The sequence below is a fragment of the Oncorhynchus kisutch genome, linkage group LG24, assembly GCF_002021735.2.
Source record: "Oncorhynchus kisutch isolate 150728-3 linkage group LG24, Okis_V2, whole genome shotgun sequence".
Classification (NCBI taxonomy): domain Eukaryota; kingdom Metazoa; phylum Chordata; class Actinopteri; order Salmoniformes; family Salmonidae; genus Oncorhynchus; species Oncorhynchus kisutch.
Window position 1 is genome coordinate 30,839,974 of NC_034197.2, and position 24,399 is coordinate 30,864,372.

The window sequence follows — 24,399 nt, forward strand, 5'->3', positions numbered from 1 at the left end:
CTCGTTGCACTCCACAAGGAGACTGCCTGTTACGCGACTACAAATCGGCTGATTAATCGGTATCGGCTTTTTTGGTCCTCCAATAATCGGTATCGGCGTTGAAAAATCATAATCGGTCGACCTCTAATATATATATATAAAGTATTCTCTCTCTTTAGTATGGAACCAAAAACTGCCCCGGCTGTTCAGCCTATCCCCGCCCCACTCTCTCTCTTGCTTTCTCCCTCCATCTAATCTGGAACCAGATACTGTCCCAGCCGTTCTCCCTGTCCCTATCTCTCTCTCTCTATCTCTCTCTCTCTCTCTCCCTCTCTCCCTCTCTCTCATTCTCCATCTTTTCTCTTCCTCTGGTCTGGAACCAGATACTGCCCCAGCTGTTCTCCCTGTCCCCCCCTCTCCCTCACTCACTCCCTCACTCCCTCCAGTCATTTCATTGCCATATGAGAAGCCATCATCCACCAGCTCATGCCCAGAAAATACAGCTTTAGGGTGAGACTGCTGTGCAGGGTTAGCAAATTTGATGGTGTGAGTGTGTGTGTGTGTTTACTCAGAAGTATGCTGGCATACATACTTCACATGGCATACCCTTCCTGCTGTCTGGCTACTGTAAAACATGGAACTGGAATCCCACACTAGCAATACACGGACTGGATTATGGCATAATGTTTACTACATTACAGATATGTACATAAAAGGCAGGGTAAAGTGAATAGTCATCTGGATAGATAATAATAGGAGTAAAAAACTAAAATAAACAGTATAGAAGCAGTAAATGTGTGTTTATGTATGTGTGTGTGTGGGTATGTGTGTGTGTGTGTGTGTGTGTGTGTGTGTGTGTGTGTGTGTGTGTGTGTGTGTGTGTGTGTGTGTGTGTGTGTGTGTGTGTGTGGTACCAGTCAAAGATTAGACACACCTACTCAATCAAGGGATTTTATTTTATTTGACTATTTTTACATTGTAGAATAATAGTGAAGACATAAAAACTATGAAATAACAAATATGGAAAACAAATCAAAATATATTTTAGATTCTTCACCCTTTGCCTTGATGACAGCTTTGCACACTCTTGGCATTCTCTCATCCAGCTTCACATGGAATGCTTTTCCAACAGTCTTGAAGGGGTTCCCACATATGCTGTGGAGTCCAGGTCATCTGATACAGCACTCCATCACTCTCCTTCTTGGTCAAACAGCCCTTACACAGCCTGGGGGTGTGTTGGGTCATTGTCCTGTAAAACAAATGATAGTCTCACTAAGCGCAAACCAGATGGGATGGAGTATTGCTGCAGAATGCTGTGGTAGCTATGCAGGTTAAGTGCACCTTGAATTCCAAATAAATCACCGACAGTGTCACCAGCAAAGTACCACCACACCATCACACCTCCTCCTCCATGCTTCACGTTGGGAACCACACATGCAGAGATCATCCGTTTATCTACTCTGCGTCTCACAAAGACACGGCGGTTGGAACCAAAAATCTAAAATTTGGACTAATCAGACCAAAGGACAGATTTACATAGGTCTAATGTCCATTGCTTGTGTTTCTTGGCCCAAGCAAGTCTCTTATTCTTATTGGTGTCCTTTAGTAGTGGTTTCTTTGCAGCAATTCAACCATAAAGGCCTGATTCACACAGTCTCCTCTGAACAGTTGATGTTGAGATGTGTCTGTTTCTTGAACTCTGTGAAGCATTTATTTGGGCTGCAATCTGAGGTTGGTAACTCTAATGAACTTATCCTCTGCAGCAGAGGTAACTCTGGGTCTTCCTTTCCTGTGGCGGTCCTCATGAGAGCCAGTTTCATCACAGCGCTTGATGGGTTTTGCAACTGCACTTAAAGAATCTTTCAAAGTTCTTGAAACTTTCCGGTTTGACTGGAGTTCATGTCTTTAAGTAAAGATGGACTGTCATTTCTCTGCTTATTTGAGCTGTTCTTGCCATAATATGGATTTGGTATTTTACCAAATAGGGCTATTTTCTGTATACCACCCTACCTTGTCACAACACAACTGATTGGCTCAAGCGCATTAAGAAGGAAAGAAATTCCACAAATGAACTTTTAACAAGGCACACCTGTTAATTGAAATGCATTCCAGGTCTATCTCACGAAGCTGTTTGAGAGAATGCCAAGAGTGTGCAAAGCTGTCATCAAGGCAAAGGGTGGCTACTTTGAAGAATCTCAAATATAAAATATATTTTGATTTGTTTAACACTTTTTTGGTTACTAATTGATTCCATATGTGTTATTTCATAGTTTTGATGTCTTCACTATTATTCTACAATGTAGAAAATAGTACAAATAAAGAAAAACCCTTGAATGAGTAGGTGTGTCTGTCTGTCTGTCTGTCTGTCTGTCTGTCTGTCTGTCTGTCTGTCTGTCTGTCTGTCTGTCTGTCTGTCTGTCTGTCTGTCTGTCTGTCTGTCTGTCTGTCTGTCTGTCTGTCTGTCTGTCTGTCTGTCTGTCTGTCTGTCTGTCTGTGTCTGTCTGTGTCTGTCTGTCTGTGTCTGTCTGTCTGTCTGTGTGTGTGTGTGTGTGTGTTTGCGTGTGTGTGTGTGCGTGCGTGTGTTTGTGTGTGTGTGTGTGTAAGTAAGAGGATGAGCCAGACGGATTGGATAACCAGGCTAAACACAGATAAAACACCCTACTGAGAGAGTGGAAAGGAGGGAGGGGGAAGAAATGTTACAGATGCTGTCAAAAAATACACAAGCATGCAGACACACGAACACACGCACAAATGGCTGTGTCTGTGTCAGAGGGCTGATGCCAGAGAGATGGAGAGGGAATCTGTGACATCTGTGACAGAAACTGTGGCATTTGGTCAATAACACTAAAGACATTAAACGTATCCATACATATACAGACAGGAGGCAGCAATACACACACACACACATGCACACACAAATGCACACACACATACACACACACACATACGCACACATACACACACACACATCCTTGCAGTCTCCTGTATCACCCTCTAAAGCCACCAAATGGCCAGCCTCCTGCTGGCAACATCAACCAAAGGGAGAAAACAACAAAGAAAGTGTTTGTCTTAGCAAAGCTAACACTAGTTCACCCTTTGAACCCTTTGGCTCTGCAAAACACACACACACACACACAATACAGTTGAAGTCGGAAGTTTACATACACTTAGGTTGGAGTCATTGAAACTCGTTTTTCAATCACTCCACAAATTTCTTGTTAACAAACTATAGTTTTGGCAAGTCGGTTAGGACATCTACTTTGTGCATGACACAAGTCATTTTTCCAACAATTGTTTACAGACAGATTATTTCACTTATAATTCACTGTATCACAATTCCAGTGGTTCAAAAGTTTACATACACTAAGTTGACTGTGCCTTTCAAGAAAATTCAAGAAAATTATGTCATGGCTTTAGAAGCTTCTGATAGGCTAATTGACATAATTTGAGTAAATTTGAGGTGTATCTCTGGATGTATTTCAAGGCCTACCTTCAAACTCAGTGCCTATTTGCTTCACATTATGGGAAAATCAAAAGAAATCAGCCAAGACCTCAGAAAAAAAATTGTAGACCTCCACAAGTCTGGTTCATCCAAACGCCAGAAGATACCACGTTCATCTGTACAAACAATAGTACGCAAGTATAAACACCATGGGACCACGCAGCTGTCATACCGCTCAGGAAGGAGACGCGTTCTGTTTCCTAGAGATGAACGTACTTTGGTGTGAAAAGCGCAAATCAATCCCAGAACAACAGCAAAGGACCTTGTTGGAGGAAACAGGTACAACATTATCTATATCCACAGTAAAACAAGTCCTATATCGACACAACCTGAAAGACCGCTCAGCAAGGAAGAAGCCACTGCTCCAAAACTGCCATAAAAAAGCCAGACTACAGTTTGCAACTGCACATGGGAACAAAGATCGTACTTTTTTGGAGAAATGTCCTCTGGTCTGATGAAACAAAAGTATGTTTGGCCATAATGACCATCGTTATGTTTGGAGGAAAAAGGGGGAGGCTTGCAAGCCGAAGAACACCACCCCAACCGTGAAGCACGGGGGTGGCAGCATCATGTTGTGGGGTGCTTTGCTGCAGCAGGGACTGGTGCACTTCACAAAATAGATGGCATCATGAGGAATTGAAAATTATGTGGATATATTGAAGCAACATCTCAATACATCAGGAAGTTAAAGCTTGGTCGCAAATGGATCTTCTAAATGGACAATGACCCCAAGCACACTTCCAAAGTTGTGTGTGCGAGCAAGCAGGCCTACAAACCTGACTCAGTTACACCAGCTCTGTCAGGAGGAATGGGCCAAAATTCACACAACTTATTGTGGAAGGCTACCCAAAAGGTTTGACCCAAGTTAAACAATTTAAAGGCAATGCTACCAAATACTAATTGAGTGTATGTAAACTTCTGACCCACTGGGAATGTGATGAAAGAAATAAAAGCTGAAATAAATCATTTTCTCTCTACTATTATTCAGGAATTTCACATTCTTAAAATAAAGTGATGATCCTAACTGAGCAAAGACAGGGAATTTTTACTCCGATTAAATGTCAGGAATTGTGAAAATGTGAGTTTAAATGTATTTGGCTAAGGTGTATGTAAACTTCTGACTTCAACTGTACCCTCCCTCACACACACATATATACACACACACACCCCTGTTCTGTAGATGACAGGATTAGTGTGTGTTACATGGTTGAGTGGGCAGATGACTGTGTGATATGATCTGGCCTGTGGAGAGTGTGTTAAAGACATGAGAAGCCTTGAGGAAAGGGTCACGCCTTTAGCTACATTGTGGATACCGAACAACATACAGTGTCTCACACAGACAGTACCGTAGCTCTATTTTAACAAAACTAACACTGGGTTTTGGGTTTGGGTTGGGTTCTGGGTTGTGGGTTCTGATGAATAAACAAGTTGTGGGTGTGCTCCATCAGAACGTGCTCCATCAGAACGTGCTCCATCAGATCGTGCTCCATCAGAACGTGCTCCATGGTGAAATATGTGGTTCGCTTTAGGTTGTGTATTTACTGTCTGTTATGTTGCCTTGGAGTCAACTCCAATTCTAATGTTAGTCCGTTTTAGTTTGTGAAATTGCTTACAGAAACAAAATAATAAAATGAAGACCTATCCCATCTTTGATAAATAGGTTAACTTGAACCCATCTGCAGTCTACATTGTTGTAAGTAAGTGCATGTCTTCAATAGCATTCACACTGATATAGAGGCTAGGCCTACCGTAAATTACATTATGGATGAACAAGTACATGCCAAACGTTGTCAATGCAAGATTACATTTATTATTGATAAGTCCTAAAATGAGAATGAATAATTCAAGGCAAAAAACAACATGTTTTAAATAGGCGTTGTCACACTTACAGGCACCATCATTTCTTCTGGTGGGCATTTAATATTAAAACAACGCAGACTAGCCATGTACGTAAGACCATCCATGAAGTAATGTGGGCCTGCCTACAATGCACAGGCAAAAAGGGACCGTCAGCTCACTGTTCTACTCCTCTCAAACTTAGTTTTTTAATCAAGCTTTGGTGATTAAGTAGTCTCAGGAGCCAACCCCGTTATCGACAGACTTGACTACTTCTCGATTGCATTGGGCAGACAAAAAAATGCCTTAATTGAGAGGAGGGGAGGCTATGCTTGGTTTTTAATCACATAAAATGAAATAGGACAAACATTAGTTTTTTAATGTTTCTAAAGTATACAGGCACCAAAGGCACATTAGACTATTCTTGTTCCATGTCATATGGGCAGTGTGCGTCACAGCTGGATAAGCTGCGTTGCTGCCGTCAAAATTCATGCCATAACCAACTGTGTTACCACTAAAAACAGTTTTTGGTTGGTCATAAATATCACTATCAGCGCTGTCTGAAATTAGCACTTTGAATCATGTTTTTAAATATTTCCACCCCGCCCATCTGAGTAGCAACCGAAATGATATGACAGGTTATTTTTTCTTTAAGCTTTATTTTACTAGGCAAGTCAGTTAAGAACATTAAGAACAAATTCTTATTTACAATGACAACCTACCAAAAGGTAAAAGGCCTCCTGCGGGGATGGGGGCTGGAATAAAAAATGTATGTAATAAAAATACAGGACAAAACACACATCACGACAAGAGACACAACACTACATAAAGAGAGACACCACAACACTACATAAAGAGAGACCTAAGACAACAACATAGCATGGCAGAAGCACATGACAACACAGCATGGTAGCAACACAACATGACAACAACATGGTAGCAACACGACACGGCAGCAGAAAAACATGGTAGCAGCACAAAACAGGGTACAAACATTATTGGGCACAGACAACAGTACAAAGGGCAAGAAGGTAGAGACAACAATACATCACACAAAGCAGCCACAACTATCAGTAAGAGTGTCCATGATTGAGTCTTTGAATGAAGAGATTGAGATAAAACTGGCCAGTTTGAGTGTTTGTTGCAGCTCGTTCCAGTTGCTAGCTGCAGCGAACTGAAAAGACAAGTGATCCAGGGATGTGTGTGCTTTGGGGACCTTTAACAGAATGTGACTGGCAGAAGGGGTGATGTATGTGGAGGATGAGGGCTGCAGTAGACATGTCAGATAGGGGGGAGTGAGGCCTAAGAGGGTTTTATAAATAAGCATCAACCGTTGGGTCTTGCGACGGCTACACAGAGATGACCAGTTTACAGAAGAGTATAGAGTGCAGTGATGTGTCCTATAAGGAGCATTGGTGGCAAATCTGATGGCCGAATGGTAAAGAACATCTAGCCTCTCGAGAGCACCCTTACCTGCTCATCTATAAATTACGTCTCCATAATCTAGCATGGGTAGGATGATCATCTGAATCAGGGTTAGTTTGGCAGCTGGGGTGAAAGAGGAGCGATTACAATAGAGGAAATCAGGTCTACATTTAACTTTAGCCTGCAGCTTTGGTATGTACTGAGAGAAGGTCAGTGTACCATCTAGCAATACTCCCAAGTACTTGTTTGAGGTGATTACCTCAAGCTCTAAACCCTCAGAGGTAGTAATCACACCTGTGGGGAGAGGGGCATTCTTCTTACCAAACCACATGACCTTTGTTTTGGAGGTGTTCAGAACAAGGTTAAGGGCAGAGAAAGCTTGTTGGACACTAAGAGAGCTTTGTTGTAGAGTGTTTACCACAAAATCCGGGGAGGGGCCAGCTGAGTATAAAACTGTATCATCTACATATAAATGGATGAGAGAGCTTCTTACTGCCTGAGCTATATTGTTGATGTAAATTGAGAAAAGCGTGGGGCCTAGGATCGAGCCTTGGGGTACACCCTTGGTGACAGGCAGTGGCTGAGAAAGCAGATGTTCTGACTTTATACACTGCACTCTTTGAAAGAGGTAGTTAGCAAACCAGGCCAAAGACCCCTCAGATACACCAATACTCCTTATTCGGCCCACAAGAATGGAATGGTCTACTGTATCAAAAGCTTTGGCCAAGTCATAAAAATAGCAGCACAACATTGCTTAGAATCGAGGGCAATGGAGACATCGTTGAAGACCTTAAAGGTTGCAGTGACACATCCATAACCTGAGCGGAAACCAGATTGCATAACAGAGAGAATACTATAGACATTAAGAAAGCCAGTCAGTTGATTATTGACAAGTTTTTCCAACACATTTGATAAACAGGGCAAAATAAAAATAGGCCTATAACAGTTAGGATTATAAGTGGTATAGTGATATAAATGATATAAGATGGCGCCGAAGAGGATGGCTGACATTTTACATGCTCCTAACCAACTGAGCTATTTTGTTAGTTTTTATGCGTTGTTTGTAACTTTTGAACTTATTTGGTACATTATGTTGCTGCTACCGCCTCTTATGACCGAAAATAACTTCTGGCCATCAGAATGAGATTACTCACCAAGAACTGGAAGAAGATTTTCCTTTAATGAGTCCAACGAGAAGGAAAGGGGCAGCAACCTTAAAGAAGAAAGGATCTAAACCATCTGACACAGATGTTTTTAGGGTGTTTAAGGAGCACCTTTAGCACCTCGGACTCAGTGACTGACTGCAGGGAGAAACTTTGCAGAGAGGCAGGGGGAAATAGGGAGGAGCATCGGGGCTAGTTGCATTAGAAGGGGTGGGAGATGAGGAAATGTTGGACAGGCAAGGAGGCATGACTGAGCCAAATAGGAATCCTGTCTTATGAAGTAGTGATTAGAGAGCTCAGCCATGTGCTTCATGTCAGTAACAACCACATCATCAACTTTAAGAGACATGTGCAGCTGTGAGGAGGAGGGTTTACTCTCCAGGTCTTTAACCATTTTCCAGAACTTCTTGGGGTTAGACCCACAGAAAGAGAACTGCTCCTTAATGTAACTAGCTTTGGCCTTCCAGATAGCCTGAGTGCCTTTCGCCAAATGCAATTCTTGAGGTGGAGTAACTCCGCAAGATCACGGTCGGAGCAGGGACTGAACCTGTTTTCTATTCTCATTTTCTTTATGGGGGCGTATCACTGAAAATATCAAAAAAGAAGGTCCAAGATTCTTCGACAGAGGGGATCAAGCTGATTCTATACCAATTTACAGAGACCAGGTCATGAAGGAAGGCTTGCTCATTAAAGTTTTTTTAGCAAGCGTCTATGACAAATCAGGACAGGATGTTTCACTGAGCAGCCATTACGAACACAGGCTGTAAAACAGTGATCACTAAGGTCATTACAGAAAACCACAGATTGGTACCTATCAGGAATATTTGTGAGGATAACATTGAGGAGAGTAGCCTTTTCTGGGTGTTTGGAGTCATACCTTGATTGGTAATAATCTGGATTGGTAATATTCTGAAAAAGATTTAGGAAGTCCCATTGCTTTAGGAATTGGTCAGGTGGTGTAAGGGGCCAGGAGAGAGCTTAGGGCAAGAGCTATTTGAAAGTTTGATGCTTAAAACCAGCTATTCAAATTGTTTAGGGACAGACTTGGTAGAGACAACCGAGCACTGAAGGTGATCCTTGGTAAAGATTGCCACTCCCTCACCGTTGGTTATAGCCAGAAAGTTTAACATCAGTATTTACAACACTCTTTCTTAACCACGTCTCGGTGATGACCAACACATCTGGATTGGAGCTGTGAATCCACACTTTCAATTGATCCATTTTAGATAATAAACTTCTAGTGTTAATGTGCAAAAAACACAGGCTTTTACAAGAGCAGAAATCAGTGAAGCAGATATCAGAACACAAGTCAGAATTGGGGCTAGCAAGGGTAGATGGGCCAGGATGTACATGCACTGTATGTCTGCTTGGTGAGACAAAGCCGTCGAGAGGTGGTTAGAATAGGCTGGGAGGCCAAAAGTCTGTGTAACCAATAGAGAGTCAGAGTTCCGAGTGTGGAAACAAACATAGTATGTCCCACGGTTGGGTAAACAACAGAGTTCATAGTCAACAAAGCATGCAGGAGTCATGAGGCAAATAGCAAAATAGCAAAATGCACAAGAAATACAAAATAACGACTTGGGGCTAGCCATTATAAGTTTAGAGTCACTCTCCCCAACAGTGCCTGTGGGCTGGAGGTGGGCAAAACCTTGGTAGAGAGGTGGGAGTGTGGTTTGGGTACCTGTACCAGACAGGGGAAGACAAACCAGGGCAGACAGTGAACAGAGAGGGGGGAGTGTGGTGGGGGTACCTGTACCAGACAGGGGAAGACAAACCAGGGCAGACAGTGAACAGAGAGGGGGAGTGTGGTGGGGGTACCTGTACCAGACAGGGGAAGACAAGCCAGGGCAGACAGTGAACAGAGAGGGGGAGTGTGGTGGGGGTACCTGTACCAGACAGGGGAAGACAAGCCAGGGCAGACAGTGAACAGAGAGGGGGGAGTGTGGTGGGGGTACCTGTACCAGACAGAGGAAGACAAGCCAGGGCAGACAGTGAACAGAGAGGGGGGAGTGTGGTGGGGGTACCTGTACCAGACAGAGGAAGACAAGCCAGGGCAGACGGGGAACAGAGAGGGGGGAGTGTGGTGGGGGTACCTGTACCAGACAGAGGAAGACAAGCCAGGGCAGACAGTGAACAGAGTGGGGGAGTGTGGTGGGGGTACCTGTACCAGTCAGGGGAAGACAAGCCAGGGCAGACAGTGAACAGAGAGGGGGAGTGTGGTGGGGGTACCTGTACCAGACAGGGGAAGACAAGCCAGGGCAGACAGTGAACAGAGAGGGGGGAGTGTGGTGGGGGTACCTGTACCAGACAGAGGAAGACAAGCCAGGGCAGACAGTGAACAGAGAGGGGGGAGTGTGGTGGGGGTACCTGTACCAGACAGGGGAAGACAAGCCAGGGCAGACAGTGAACAGAGAGGGGGAGTGTGGTGGGGGTACCTGTACCAGACAGGGGAAGACAAGCCAGGGCAGACAGTGAACAGAGAGGGGGAGTGTGGTGGGGGTACCTGTACCAGACAGGGGAAGACAAGCCAGGGCAGACAGTGAACAGAGAGGGGGAGTGTGGTGGGGGTACCAGGTACCAGACAGGGGAAGACAAGCCAGGGCAGACAGTGAACAGAGAGGGGGAGTGTGGTGGGGGTACCTGTACCAGACAGGGGAAGACAAGCCAGGGCAGACAGTGAACAGAGAGGGGGAGTGTGGTGGGGGTACCTGTACCAGACAGGGGAAGACAAGCCAGGGCAGACAGGGGAAGACAAGCCAGGGCAGACAGGGGAAGACAAGCCAGGGCAGACAGGGGAAGACAAGCCAGGGCAGACAGTGAACAGAGAGGGGGGAGTGTGGTGGGGGTACCTGTACCAGACAGGGGAAGACAAGCCAGGGCAGACAGTGAACAGAGAGGGGGGAGTGTGGTGGGGGTACCTGTACCAGACAGGGGAAGACAAGCCAGGGCAGACAGTGAACAGAGAGGGGGAGTGTGGTGGGGGTACCTGTACCAGACAGGGGAAGACAAGCCAGGGCAGACAGACAGGGGAAGACAAGCCAGGGCAGATGGTGAGCAGTTCGCCAGGTGGAATAAGGCAGCAGTGCTTTATTTCTGGAGGTAGATTTCTTGTATAAAATGCCTCTGGATTTGGGAGGGGTAGCCTGTGAGACTCCTGCCATGTGTTGGGCTCAAAGGCTTCGACACCTTTCACTTCGCGCCTCAGTGCTAATTGAAGTTGTTTCTGGTCTGTCCAAAATCAGGTTGTAGGTTTGGAGTTTTGATCTGAAGTGAAGGTTATGCTGTGGATGGTAGCATCCTGTATATATCCCTCCTGGAAAATCTAAGTTTATCTAACTCCAAAACTATCTTATTGTTAAAAACATGTTGACAAATGTGAGCTCACATGCAGCTGTGTGCTTTAACTTAGCATTCAGTCCTTATAAAGTCAATATATTAGTGTAATGTATTTTCTTGCCTTCTGAAAATAAAAGATAGCTTCAGACTAGACATTACTCACTCAGTCTCAGGTTGGATGGTGTTTTCAGGTTTCTGTTTGTTTGCCAGAGCATTTGCTGTATAGCTTGGGAATAATAGTCCAAAATCAGGTTGTAGGTTTGGAGTTTTGATTTGGAGTGAAGATTATGTTGTAGAGGGTAGCATCCTGTATGTGTCCCTGCCAAAAAATAAACGTTTATATAACTCTAAATCTAAAAATAAAATAAAAAACATGCTGACAAATCTGGTCATGACCTCTCTCTCTCTCTGTACTCTGTCTCTACTAAAGGACACCAATAATAAGAAGAGACTTCCTTGAGCCAAGAAACACGAGCAACGGACATCAGACCGGTGGAAATCTGTCCTACCACAGCAATCTGCAGCGATACGCCATCCCATCTTGTTTGCGCTTAGTGGGACTATCATTTGTTTTTCAACAGGACAATGAACCAAAACACACCAAAAAAAATGTGCCTGGTGTTAGGGCTGGAAAATGCCAGTGAGACAGTTTTTACATAATGAAAATGCAATTAATGTGCGTTTGACACTAGCACCGCCTTACGCCAGCTGAAAATAGAACCCTATGTCTGGGAGGCTGTTTGAACAGATAAACTAGGCCCCCTGTGACCGTTCTGGAGTGTGAAGTCATGAGCTCTGAGTGTTGTCTACTGTGTAGAAACCTAGCGGTGCCAAAAGCCCTGGTCTGCCCTAGAAAACCTATGTAAATTACGAAAGCCCTGGTCTGCCCTAGAAAACCTATGTAAATTACGATAGCCCTGGTCTGCCCTAGAAAACCTATGTAAATTACGAAAGCCCTGGTCTGCCCTAGAAAACCTATGTAAATTACGATAGCCCTGGTCTGCCCTAGAAAACCTATGTAAATTACGATAGCTCTGGTCTGCCCTAGAAAACCTATGTAAATTACGATAGCTCTGGTCTGCCCTAGAAAACCTATGTAAATTACGATAGCCCTGGTCTGCCCTAGAAAACCTATGTAAATTACGAAAGCCCTGGTCTGCCCTAGAAAACCTATGTAAATTACGATAGCCCTGAAGCAAACACGGATGGACCAACAAAATGGCGGACGGAAGACAGGGTGGTGCGGCAGGTGCCGCTTCTCATTCGAATGCTGTAATTTTATCTAAACCATCAGGTGTACGCCGATCCCAGCTAAGTAACTCATGCAAAGAGTTAAAGCGCAATTATGTGTTTTATCTCCAGTACTCTGCCATGATTGTCAGTTATGTAGCTGCTCTACTGATAATCTCAGTGCGTCCTTGCTGGGATGACACAATCAGTCTACTACCGGAGAATATCAACACCAAACACATTGGTTCACCGTTCCACGGGAGCGGACAGTACACAGCATACCATAATGTTCTGAATAATGGCCAAGTCTACCTCGCTCCTTATTCTACTGAACCGCTTAGGCGTAACAAATACAAGTCCAACATTTATCGGAAACTGTTAAACTACCTGTTCGCTACCCTCCTGCTCTCCGGGGATGTACAACTCAATCCTGGGCCCAATATCACCGAGCCAGTGATACGCACCGGAGTGGAGAGCGGTGGATGGCCTCGTCCACTGGTCGTCGCCGCAGTGGAGGTGGGTGAGTGCTATGGTCCTATGGTTTCTCTCGACTCACCCGGTTCCAGGATAGATTTTGACTCTTCAAACATACCAGAGTCGCTATATGCGATCCCTGACTCTGCTTCTGGTACGCAAGCTATTTTAATTAGTTCCCCGCATCCAGTGCAGGCGGGAGGGATTGTTAATTGCGCTACCGAACTGCCCCTAATCAAAACGAAACAAAACGGCCTAAACCCAGCCGTCAGAAAACACAGAAAATGTAACTTTTTTCAATGTGTCAATCACTCTCGAGTCATCTGGGACCCACGAGCTAAGCCCAAGGGACTACTAGGGGGGCACTTGAACATTCGTAGTGTCATTCCAAAAAGTTATCAAATTCAACATCTACTCACAGACTCCAACCTTGACTTTCTCTGCCTCTCAGAGACATGGCTTCATAACACTCTCCATGTGCTGCTTTGGTTGTGCCTGGCTACAATGTTTTCAGGAGAGACAGGATTGAGGGAAGAGGAGGGGGTGTGATGATTTACATTAAAGGACATATCCGATGTAAACAAATTGAGTGGTCATGTGATAATGAACTAGAATGTATCGGCCTGAACGTTACACTGTCTCCCCAAATGTCTTTTACCCTCATTGGAATGTATAGGCCACCTTCCACCAAAGGTGTGTTTTTTGATCAGTTTAATACCATGCTTAGGGAATGTGATTTTGGGAAAGAGGTCATCTTAATGGGAGATTTTAACATTAATTATGAAGACAAGTGTTGTAGGAAAACCCTCAAACGGATCACTAATACCTTTGACCTTACACAGCTAGTTAAAGGGCCAACCAGGGTGACTTGTTGCTCTAAAACACAGATTGATTTGGTGTTCAGTAATAAACCAGAGAGAGTGACTAAATCATTCAATATGGTTACTGGGCTGTCTGATCATAATCTGACACTTATAGCCAGAAAGCTGTCTAAGAGCAGGTTTAACCTCTCTACTGTTAGAAAGCCGGATCAACTCAGAATACCTAAGAGTGAATTAAATAATTTTGAAAAAGCAATTAAGGGAATAAACTGGAATGATCTCTTGTCCTATACAGACGTGGAAGCTGATAGTCAGGTTTTTCTATCCACAATCCAGACTACAATAAATGGCTTCCTAAAGAAAATCAAATCCAAACCTGGCCAAAAGAGCACTCTTCCTTGGCTAAATGGAGAAATCTGGAAATTGATGAAAGAACGAGATTATGCTCTAAAAATAGCCCTAAAATCTAAATTAGAGCATGACAGACATAGGTTTACCATGTTGAGAAATAAGGTTATGAAAGAAATCAGACAGGCCAAGGCAAACTTTTTTATTAACATAATTGGTGAAGCAAAGGGAAATTCTAAATTGATATGGGAGAATCTAAAAAAGTTAACGGAAAGACCATAGTAACACTGCAAAAAGACTAGAAATCATGGTGAATAACAATCTAACACAGGATGCAGTCGAAATAGCAATAGCCTTCAATTCCTACTTTATTGACTCTGTCAGGGTACTGACACAGAACCCCCCCACTTGTTTCTTGGGCTCAGTGCTAGTGAATGACACTCAACCTGTCTTCATCATAAGGGAGGTTTCTGAGTCAAAGGTGAACAAGGTGATTAGCTCACTAAAGAACTCTAAAGCCAAATATGTGTTTGGGATGGACTCTACCTTTCTTAAAAACTACAAAGAGTCACTCATTGGCCCCATTACTAAGGTCACCAACACATCTATTGGTCTCGGTGTGTTTCCAAGGGTATGGAAGTCGGCCATAATAACGGCCATCTTTAAATCAGGAGACCCTGCTAACGTGAGTAACTACAGGCCCATTAGTATATTACCTGTGGTGTCAAAGGTTGTTGAAAAGTGTGTAGCAGAACAACTGATTGCCCACCTCAACAACAGCCCCTTCACATTACACTCCATGCAGTTTGGCTTCAGAGCGAAACACTCCACAGAAACGGCCAACTTCTGGAAAATGTGAAGTCCAAGATGGACAAAGGGGGTGCTGTTGGGGCTGTGTTTCTGGACCTAAGGAAGGCTTTTGATACTGTTAACCATGAGATTCTCATCACAAAATTGTCCAAGTTCAACTTTTCCCCTGATGCCTTGAGATGGATGAAATCATACCTTGAAGGCAGAACTCAGTGTGTCAGAGTGAGCAATGAGCTGTCGCCCACTCGTAGCTATGATGTGGGCGTGCCCCAAGGGTCAATACTGGGGCCCCTCCTGTTCAGCCTGTACATTAATGATCTGCCTTCTGTCTGTACTGGGTCTGAAGTTCAAATGTATGCAGATGATAAAGTGATATATGTGCATGCAAAGAGCAAACAACAAGCTGCACAAGAACTCACTACTGTAATGGTCCAGGTTACAAAGTGGCTCAGTGACTCGTGTTTGCATCTCAATGTGAAAAAAACTGTTTGCATGTTCTTCACAAAGAGGGCAACAGATGCTACTGAGCCAGATGTCTATGTGTCAGGGGAGAAGCTCCAGGTGGTATCTGATTTTAAGTACCTTGGCATCATACTTGATTCCAACCTCTCTTTTAAAAAGCATGTGAAAAAGGTCATTCAAATAACCAAATTCAACCTAGCTAATTTCCGATTTATACGAAATTGTTTGACTACAGAGGTAGCAAAACTGTACTTCAAATCTATGATACTCCCCCACTTAACATACTGCTTGACTAGTTGGGCCCAAGTGTGCTGTACTACATTAAAACCTATTCAGTCTGTCTACAAACAGGCTCTCAAAGTGCTTGATAGGAAGCCCATTAGCCATCATCATTGTCACATCCTTAGAAAGCATGAGCTCTTGAGTTGGGAAAATCTTGTGCAATACACCGACGCATGTCTTGTATTCAAGATCCTCAATGGCCTGGCTCCCCCTCCACTCAATATTTTTGTTAAACAGAAAACCCAGACATATGGCAGCAGATCCACAAGGTCTGCCATGAGAGGTGACTGTATAGTTCCCCTAAGGAAAAGCACCTTTAGTAAATCTGCATTCTCTGTGAGAGCTTCCCATGTCTGGAATACACTGCCATCAGACACACATAACTGCACCACATATCACACTTTCACAAAATGCTTGAAGACATGGCTAAAGGTCAATCAGATTTGTGAACATGGTCCCTAGCTGTGTGTTGCCACTCCATGTTGGCTGTTGTCTGTAGCTTGTGAGGTGTGGAAACACTTTGTTGCTTTTATGAATTTTGTCTTGCTGCTTTTTGTTTTATGCTGCTCTGTCTGTATGCTACGTCTTGCTTGTCCTATGTTGCTCTGTCTGTATGCTATGTCTTGCTTGTTCTATGTTGCTATTGTCTATATTGTAATTGTTTTTAATAACCTGCCCAGGGACTGCGGTTGAAAATTAGCCGGTTGGCTAAAACCGGCACTTTTACTGAAATGTTGATTAATGTGCACTGTCCCTGTAAAAATAAAAATAAACTCAACTCAAACTCAAACCCTAGAAAACCTATGTAAATTACGATAGCCCTGGTCTGCCCTAGAAAACCTATGTAAATTACGAAAGCCCTGGTCTGCCCTAGAAAACCTATGTAAATTACGATAGCCCTGGTCTACCCTAGAAAACCTATGTAAATTACGAAAGCCCTGGTCTGCCCTAGAAAACATATGTAAATTACGATAGCCCTGGTCTGCCCTAGAAAACCTATGTAAATTACGATAACCCTGGTCTGCCCTAGAAAACCTATGTAAATTACGATAGCCCTGGTCTGCCCTAGAAAACCTATGTAAATTACGATAGCCCTGGTCTGCCCTAGAAAACCTATGTAAATTACGATAGCCCTGGTCTGCCCTAGAAAACCTATGTAAATTACGAAAGCCAGAACAGCCAAATGTATAGATTTTTTCTGGACGTTTTGGCCTCTAAAATGTGTTTATTACGATCAAGTTCAATCCTCAGGGTGAATTATTTTAAAGTTCGCTACAAATCTGGATATTTAATGAAATTGTGGTCCGTTCTAACTACTACATTTGTCATCACACAGGACCACGTGCTGACACAGACGAATCATGGCCCGACAGGCTATGAGAGCACTCTTTGCACGTGCACCTAAAGGGTTGTGGTGTGCCAGATGAGAGCACGCCTGTCAAGTGGAGATAAAGGGGCTGACCAATGTCTATGGCGTCTCTAGTATTGACGCCGAAGTCATGTAGCAGCGTTGGGTTGACTCTTTCAGGCAGGATGAAAACAACGACATCCTTTGCTAGTTACGGCCAATTTCCCCATGATCCTTAGCAGGTTTTTTTGGTGCCATTCTGCAATACGGCGTGCTTCAAAATCAAATAGTTCCAGCTTCATGCGTCATCGGGGATTTCCAAAGGAATATGTGGATGACATCAGTGCTATAACTATCTACAGGTTTTAATACCTATGAGATAAACACACACTTTCAGTCAGAGGCTAACAATACATGGGTTGGTTATTATATTAGCTAACTACTGAATGGCCACTGACTCTAGATCAAAACTACCAGCTCCGGTCAGAGAACTGTAAAAGATTACAGTTGTACAACTAGCATCAGTTGTAATAACTGTCAAATGAATCTCCTCTTTTGACTAAATCGAAATGGAATTGACCACAACTCTGGACACAACCTCTCCAGGAGTGTGTCTTTCAGTCCACACACCCACAGACACAGATATGGAGAGAAGCGGTTGGGAGGAGTGTGTGTGTGTGTGTGTGTGTGTGTGTGTGTGTGTGTGTGTGTGTGTGTGTGTGTGTGTGTGTGTGTGTGTGTGTGTGTGTGTGTGTGTGTGTGTGTGTGTGTGTGCTTGCGTGCGTGCGTGTGTGTGTGCGTGCGTGTGTGTGTGTGCGTGTGAAAACACACACACACACCCTCTTGCCTGCTGGGCTTACCCATGCCTGTTTGTGGTGTGAAATAGGGAAGAAAGGTGTTCTAAGCCCAGCAGTGCTGCTCTCTCTCTGATAAGGGCCTTCTTTATACACACCGTGTGCTGCTTTTCACACAGGGACAATCAGTTGGGAGAAATGTTCAATGGAGAAAATTGTGTCAACATTTGTCCGCACTTGTATTGTTGCGCCTTAGAGACGTGACGATACAATCAGATGTCTTTGGAGATTCAACCAGACATCTCACCAACCTAATAACTTCAACTCTCCTATGAGACGTGACGATACGGCCAGATGTCTTTGGAGACAACAGTGTTTAATTCTAATTCAGACATGGTAACTAGGTGAGCCTTCTCTGAGCAAATCAGTGACACGGATCAATGAAGTGACTCCCAGAGACAACCAACAGACACTGTGGTTCCTGAGTCTGCAGGACTAGAGTTGCCAACCCCTGGTTTGGCAAAGCCTTCATATACCAAGACTACCCAAACTCATTAAAGATACAGTTGCACACACACACAGTAACGCCATTGTGCTAGGGTCAGCGGTGCAAAATGAATGATGCTTAAGTAAACTTCAGATGAATTATAGATAGGACAATATGTCTCTGTGCTGCAGCCTACCTCTACCTGCAGCCATGTTAATGAGGTGCTAACCTGCTCCAGCAGAGAAAGGGAGCGACTGACCTGACACTGCACTGGCCTGAAGGGAAGAACATCACTGACTTCCTGATTATTCCTCTAATTACTCATTTAGCTAGTGGCTAGTATGATACTGTCCTACAGACAGTATAGTGAAGAGAGAAGAATCCCCATCTCAATGTCTAATGTCAGATAGAATTAAATCAAACCAAATGAAGAGTGCTAGATATGCTACCTATTTCAATGAATCCCAAAGAAACCTAAAGTTATAATTAAGTAATGGTGTATTATGATAGGCTATATGCTACCATTGGCTGTAAAAGGAAGCAGAAAATTTGCTGCCAAATTATTAACCAAAACTTTAGGAATGGAACAAATGAATTTATCCACTACGCATCCATCCCGTCGGAGGACCACTGTGAACAGTTCAACCGCTGCGAAATCCCCTCTGCTTTCCTGTCAGAACCACAATGAAACCCGCCCTATGGACAAGGGTCATGCGCTTCTCACGAAGACGGATGGACGGACAAGGAGTATCTTGAGTGGGCCGTGGGCTAACGAATCAATTACTCAAACCATTAACAATGTGCTAAATAGAGAAATCTCCTAAATACGAATCTGGATATGCTATTCCGGAACACCATGACAGCGATGTGAAGTTCACCCATGAAAACCCAATAGGACAGTCAAGCTCCTTATGAAAGATAACTTGATGGACTGAGGCTACTGACACAAACCTCACCAAGCGGACATACAGTGACCAACTACTGACATACCAGTTCAAACTTCCTAGAAATGTTAACATGAGAAATCAGAACATTGCTCTGAGGGGAACTGTAAAAGACAATGTACTACGTTATTTCTCCTATATGGATGTTGACCTTTACGCAAAATTGACAAAGAACTGAGGATATCTCACAAGTCCCCCAGTTTATTGACGTCGTAATACATCCACCCTAATAAACTGAGCAAACATGCTGTTATTGATGTTGAAAATATACCCCCTACAACCGATCTGGGGAAAAAAGAAGCCCCTATTGATTTAACCTAACGCTTAATACAAATATACACAGCCAATTACAAATATCCTTATCTCTGTTTAAGAAAAGGTAGACCAATGATTTAAATGAGTAGTTTCATGAATGAAACAGCGCTCTTACCGTCCACAGCCATAGTCGGTCTCGGTGTGTATCTCTCCGTGGTTGCCTCAGTAATTGTCTCCCATTGCTTCTGTATCTGTCTGGCTAGCAGAGAGTATGCGCGTGAGAGACCGCACGATTTGGCAGTAGGCTACTGCGCGCGTTTGTGTGTGTGTAGCTGTGTGTGAGGACCGGTGAAGACTACACGGACAGATAGTCACAGCACACCGTCTCACCCGACCGTTTGTTTTCGGTAGTCCGCTGCCAACCGACGCAGTTGTTGTTAACTCCTCACCTTTTTCGTACATGACTGCGCCGAGAAACAAAAGGTCACCATTAAACACGCGCGAGTGCGCTGACATTGCGCACGCGCCCACTCTAGGCTATGAGATGGTTCATGCAGGCTACAAGATGAAGCCTTAGATAAATGAATAAATTCTGTAAAAATGAAACGTCCATTCAAATAGAACAGAAAATATGTATCAATTGGGGTAAAGCCTAGAGTAGGCAAGACCATAATATTACACAACAGTATTTTATTGAACTCCCATTTTCCTTTCCTGTGAATTCTTCCTCAATGGCTGCAATTACCAAGATAGCAATAGATCAACAGTTATGTAGCCTAGGCTATTGGGAGTTCATTAAAAAAAAATCTTTATTTAACGAGACAAGTCAGTTAAGAACAAATTCTTATTTTACAACAACGGCCTACCCCGGCCAAACCGTAACCTGGACGACGCTGGGCCAATTGTGCGCCACCCTATGGGACATTTGGTTAGATTCAAGAATAAACACATTAATTGAACCAAGATAATTCATTCCAGGCATTGTGTTTTTACAGTAAATAGATGTGTCTGATCACAGAGGATGTCTGGACCTAGTTGTTCATCAGCAGGATCCGTGTCTCCTGAAGGAAAGAATCGGGATGAGAGGAGAGAAAAACATGAGTTGAGAACGCCGGATGGTCAAAGTAAGACCTGAAGCCCTCAGCTTGACTTCTGCAGCTGCATTGACATTGGGAGACCTGCATTTCAACTACTTATCTAAATGTAATAATAACACCAACAACAATAATATAATAATAACAATATATGCCATATAATATTGGCATATATTAACATATGCCAAACACCATGCTTTACCAAATGAGCACCAGAAAACCACTATCTCTGTCTCTGCACGACAAGAACGCTACTGGCCATCATCTCTGTGGATGAAGAACAACAGGATACACTGCACTACAAAGGCCAAAGAAAGAAGAGAAAGAAAGTGGAGAAAGTCTGTTTAAATTGAATCTGTCAACTCAGTGTGCTAATTGAGGGTGTGGGTTTTCAGATGTAAGATGCCAGCTATGGAGCATTAGTGGTTTTTGTTGTACAGCACAGAGATCTAAGTTTTAAAGACTTCAAGGAATGTGAGTGCCTGTAGAAGATAATCTCCTTGGTGATAACAAACAACATAGGACAAGGTACTGGTTTTCCCATCAAGGCTTCATCACAATATATATGCTTAGAGTTGGTTCACGCACCGGTGCGTCAATCTAAGTAACATAATAAATAAATCCCAATTGAACTCCGTAATTTTAAGAGATATCTTTATTTTTTGTTCCATTGGATGTGTCTACATCCACCGCATCCTCTGATGTCGTACTTTCCCATCTGCGGTGAAAGGTGGAAGAGCTAGATAGGTATTTGTCAGACAATGAGACACCCCAGAAAACGGTTCTTCTCACGAAAACGTCTGTAGTGTCCGAATGGTATGACCTACAAACTATTGTCCACTCTATGGAAATGAGAGACTGTCACAAACACAATGGTGTTCTCTGTTTTGCTCTAAGACCCCCACAAGTGCCACAGGACTAGTCTGGAGGTTATTGGTACCGGTTTTAAAAAATGAATGGAAGTATGAAGGTACTGTTATGCCTACCCAAAAAAGGGGTTAAGTTACTCATTCCAGGGTTTTCTTTATTTTTTACTATTTTGTACATTGCAGAATAATAGTGAAGACGTAATAAAATATATTTAAAAAACACATGAAATCTTGCAGTAACAAAAAAGGTGTTAAACAAACAAAAATATACTTTAGAATTGAGATTCTTTAAAGTAGCCACCCTTTTGGAATTCTCTCAACCAGCTTCATGAGGTAGTCAGCTAGAATGCATTTCAATTAACAGTCTTGACGACACAGTCAGTGATTTATTTAAAATTCAAGGTACATTTAACCAGCATGGATATCACATCATTCTGCAGCGATATGCCATCCCATCTGGTTTGCACTTAGTGGGACTATCATTTGTTTTTCAACAGGACAATGACCCAAAATACACCTCCAGGCTATGTAAGGGCTTTTTGACCAAGAAGGAGCGTGATGGAGTGCTGCATCAGGTGACCTGGCCTCCACAATCACCCGACCTCAAACCAATTGAGATGGTTTGGGATGGGTTGGACTGCAGAGTGAAGGAAAAGCAGCCAACAAATGCTCAGCATATGTGGGAACTCCTTCAAGCCTGTTGGAAAAGCATTCATGACGCTGGCTGAGAAAATGCTAAGAGTGTGCAATGTTGCCATCAAGGCAAAGGGTGGCTACTTTGAAGAATCTCAAATATGAAATATATTTTGATTTGTTTAACACTTTTTTGGTTATAGGACAAACACTTCAAAATCTTGTTTCTTATGTCACGAACTGGCTCTTAGCCCATAATCACAAGGGAGACAACGCAGAGATAAAGGAATAACAAAACATTTTATATATTAATTAAAGTAAACTGTATACAATTAACAATGGTGTGTTGTCAGTAATCAGTATTGTAACTGAGTGGTTGTGTCCATAGATTGTGATAATGAGGGGTGTTGAGAGGTGCCAAAACAAACAAGCCACAAAATGACACAACCAAAAACAACAGTGTCTACATGGAGAGAGTCTCCTCAATATATGGGGGAAAGGTATATTTATCCTCGGGACACACCCAAGCCTAGGTGTGTCCCATTTGGCTGACAACCCTCTCGGCTCCACCAATACCCTATTAAGAAAAACAAGAGCAAAGAGAAAGAATTTGGCAGACAGAGTGGGAGGGTCGTTTTTGCCATCACTCATGCACTGGACTCGTGTGAACAAGAACACACATGAACAAACATGCATTACTGTAACATGCACACACACACACACACACACACACACACACACACACACACACACACACACACACACACACACACACACACACACACACACACACACACACACACACACACACACACACACACACACACACACAGGACCTGTTTCAAGAGGTGACAGCTAGTTTGGACATCCTGTCCTGTAAAGAGTTCAACCAATCTATCTTTAACTGTCCAGTAAATAATGAATCAGATGGAACATCATGTGCTGAGATCATCAGTGTCTGGTCCAAACTGTTATCCCAGTGTGTCTCTCCACAAGATGGTGAACTGCATCCTGTAACTAGTTTAGTTTCCAGACCGGTAGCTTGGCAGGCAGGGCTATCCTGTGAGCTAACTAACAGACGACAGATTAAACTTTCATCATGTCTTGTTCAGTCATATGGCCGGCCATCGTCATGCCAACACATCTCTGCTCCGTTACCCTGACAACGTCAAACCCTACCAAATGAGAGAGTGGGGATCACCCGCGGCGAGAACAGGCATAGTGAGGTCATTGATAAGACAGTTGTGTCTCTCTTCCAACGATGGTGGCAAGTAGCCTGGTCCCAGTTCTTTTTGTGCTTTAGCCAATTCCTCTGTTGTGCTTTTTTTCATACATATCTGGCGACCAGGCTAAGTGGAACGGTGAATTAGAGGAGAGGAGAGAGGAGGAGTGTTGAGGAGAAGAGAGAGGAGATACTTGCCTTGTCTGATCTCAGATTCAGGAAAGACTGTGTTTTCCTTAATTCCACACACAGAGCCCAAACCCTCTCCTTAAAGAGTTGTGTTCTCAGTCTCTATGTATTCAGGGAGTGCAGCGGAAGATGACAGAACACATTTGAGAGATATATTCCTATACCCCACACTCTCCTACTGTGTATGTGTGTGTGTGAGTTTGTGTGTGTGTGTGAGTTTGTGTGTGTGTGTGTGTGTGTGTGTGTGTGTGTGTGTGTGTGTGTGTGTGTGTGTGTGTGTGTGTGTGTGTGTGTGTGTGTGTGTGTGTGTGTGTGTGTGTGTGTGTGCGTGTGTACGTGCGTGTGTGTGTCATTCACATTCCACTCACACCCCGGTCCCAAGCCTTACTCTTATGCAAATTCTTAGGCTTAACAGGCGGCGAATTCGCTATTTTCTCTCCACGCACGCACACACACACATACGCACACACACTATCTCTCTGTATCTGTCATGATTCATTTCAGTGGACAAAGCCGAGGAATTGTGCTCCCCCTATAGCGAAAGCTCCTCTCCTGCACGGTAAAGGCCTGTCTAGCCATGGAGAGAGAAGCCAAGGCATTCTGACAACACTACCTCTGATTCCGCCGATAACATGAAGAGTGATGCAATATTTCAGAGCTAGCAGGAATACCACATATCTCTCTCTGTAAGGTCGCAGTGATAATAAACAGTAACCCGTGCAGCAGAACAGAACAGTTCAAACACTACATAAAGACTACAATAGATATGCACATACAGTGCATTCGCAAAGTATTCAAACCACTTGACTTTTTCCACATTTTGCTACATTACAACCTTATTCTAAAATATCTTTTCCCTCATCAACGTACGCACAATATCCCCTAATGACAAAGCT

At 43.5% G+C, this 24,399-nt stretch overlaps 1 protein-coding gene across 1 annotated transcript in view; it reads right to left on the minus strand.

Annotated features, from left to right (window-relative positions):
* Positions 1-19,946, minus strand: part of samd10b (sterile alpha motif domain containing 10b) — a 152,157-nt gene extending 132,211 nt beyond the window's left edge. The window contains exon 1 of the mRNA XM_020458669.2: positions 19,672-19,946. Coding sequence (XP_020314258.2) covers positions 19,672-19,684 — 13 coding nt within the window. The 5' untranslated portion in view covers positions 19,685-19,946. The remainder of the gene's footprint in view (positions 1-19,671) is intronic.
* Positions 19,947-24,399: the final 4,453 nt, after the last annotated feature.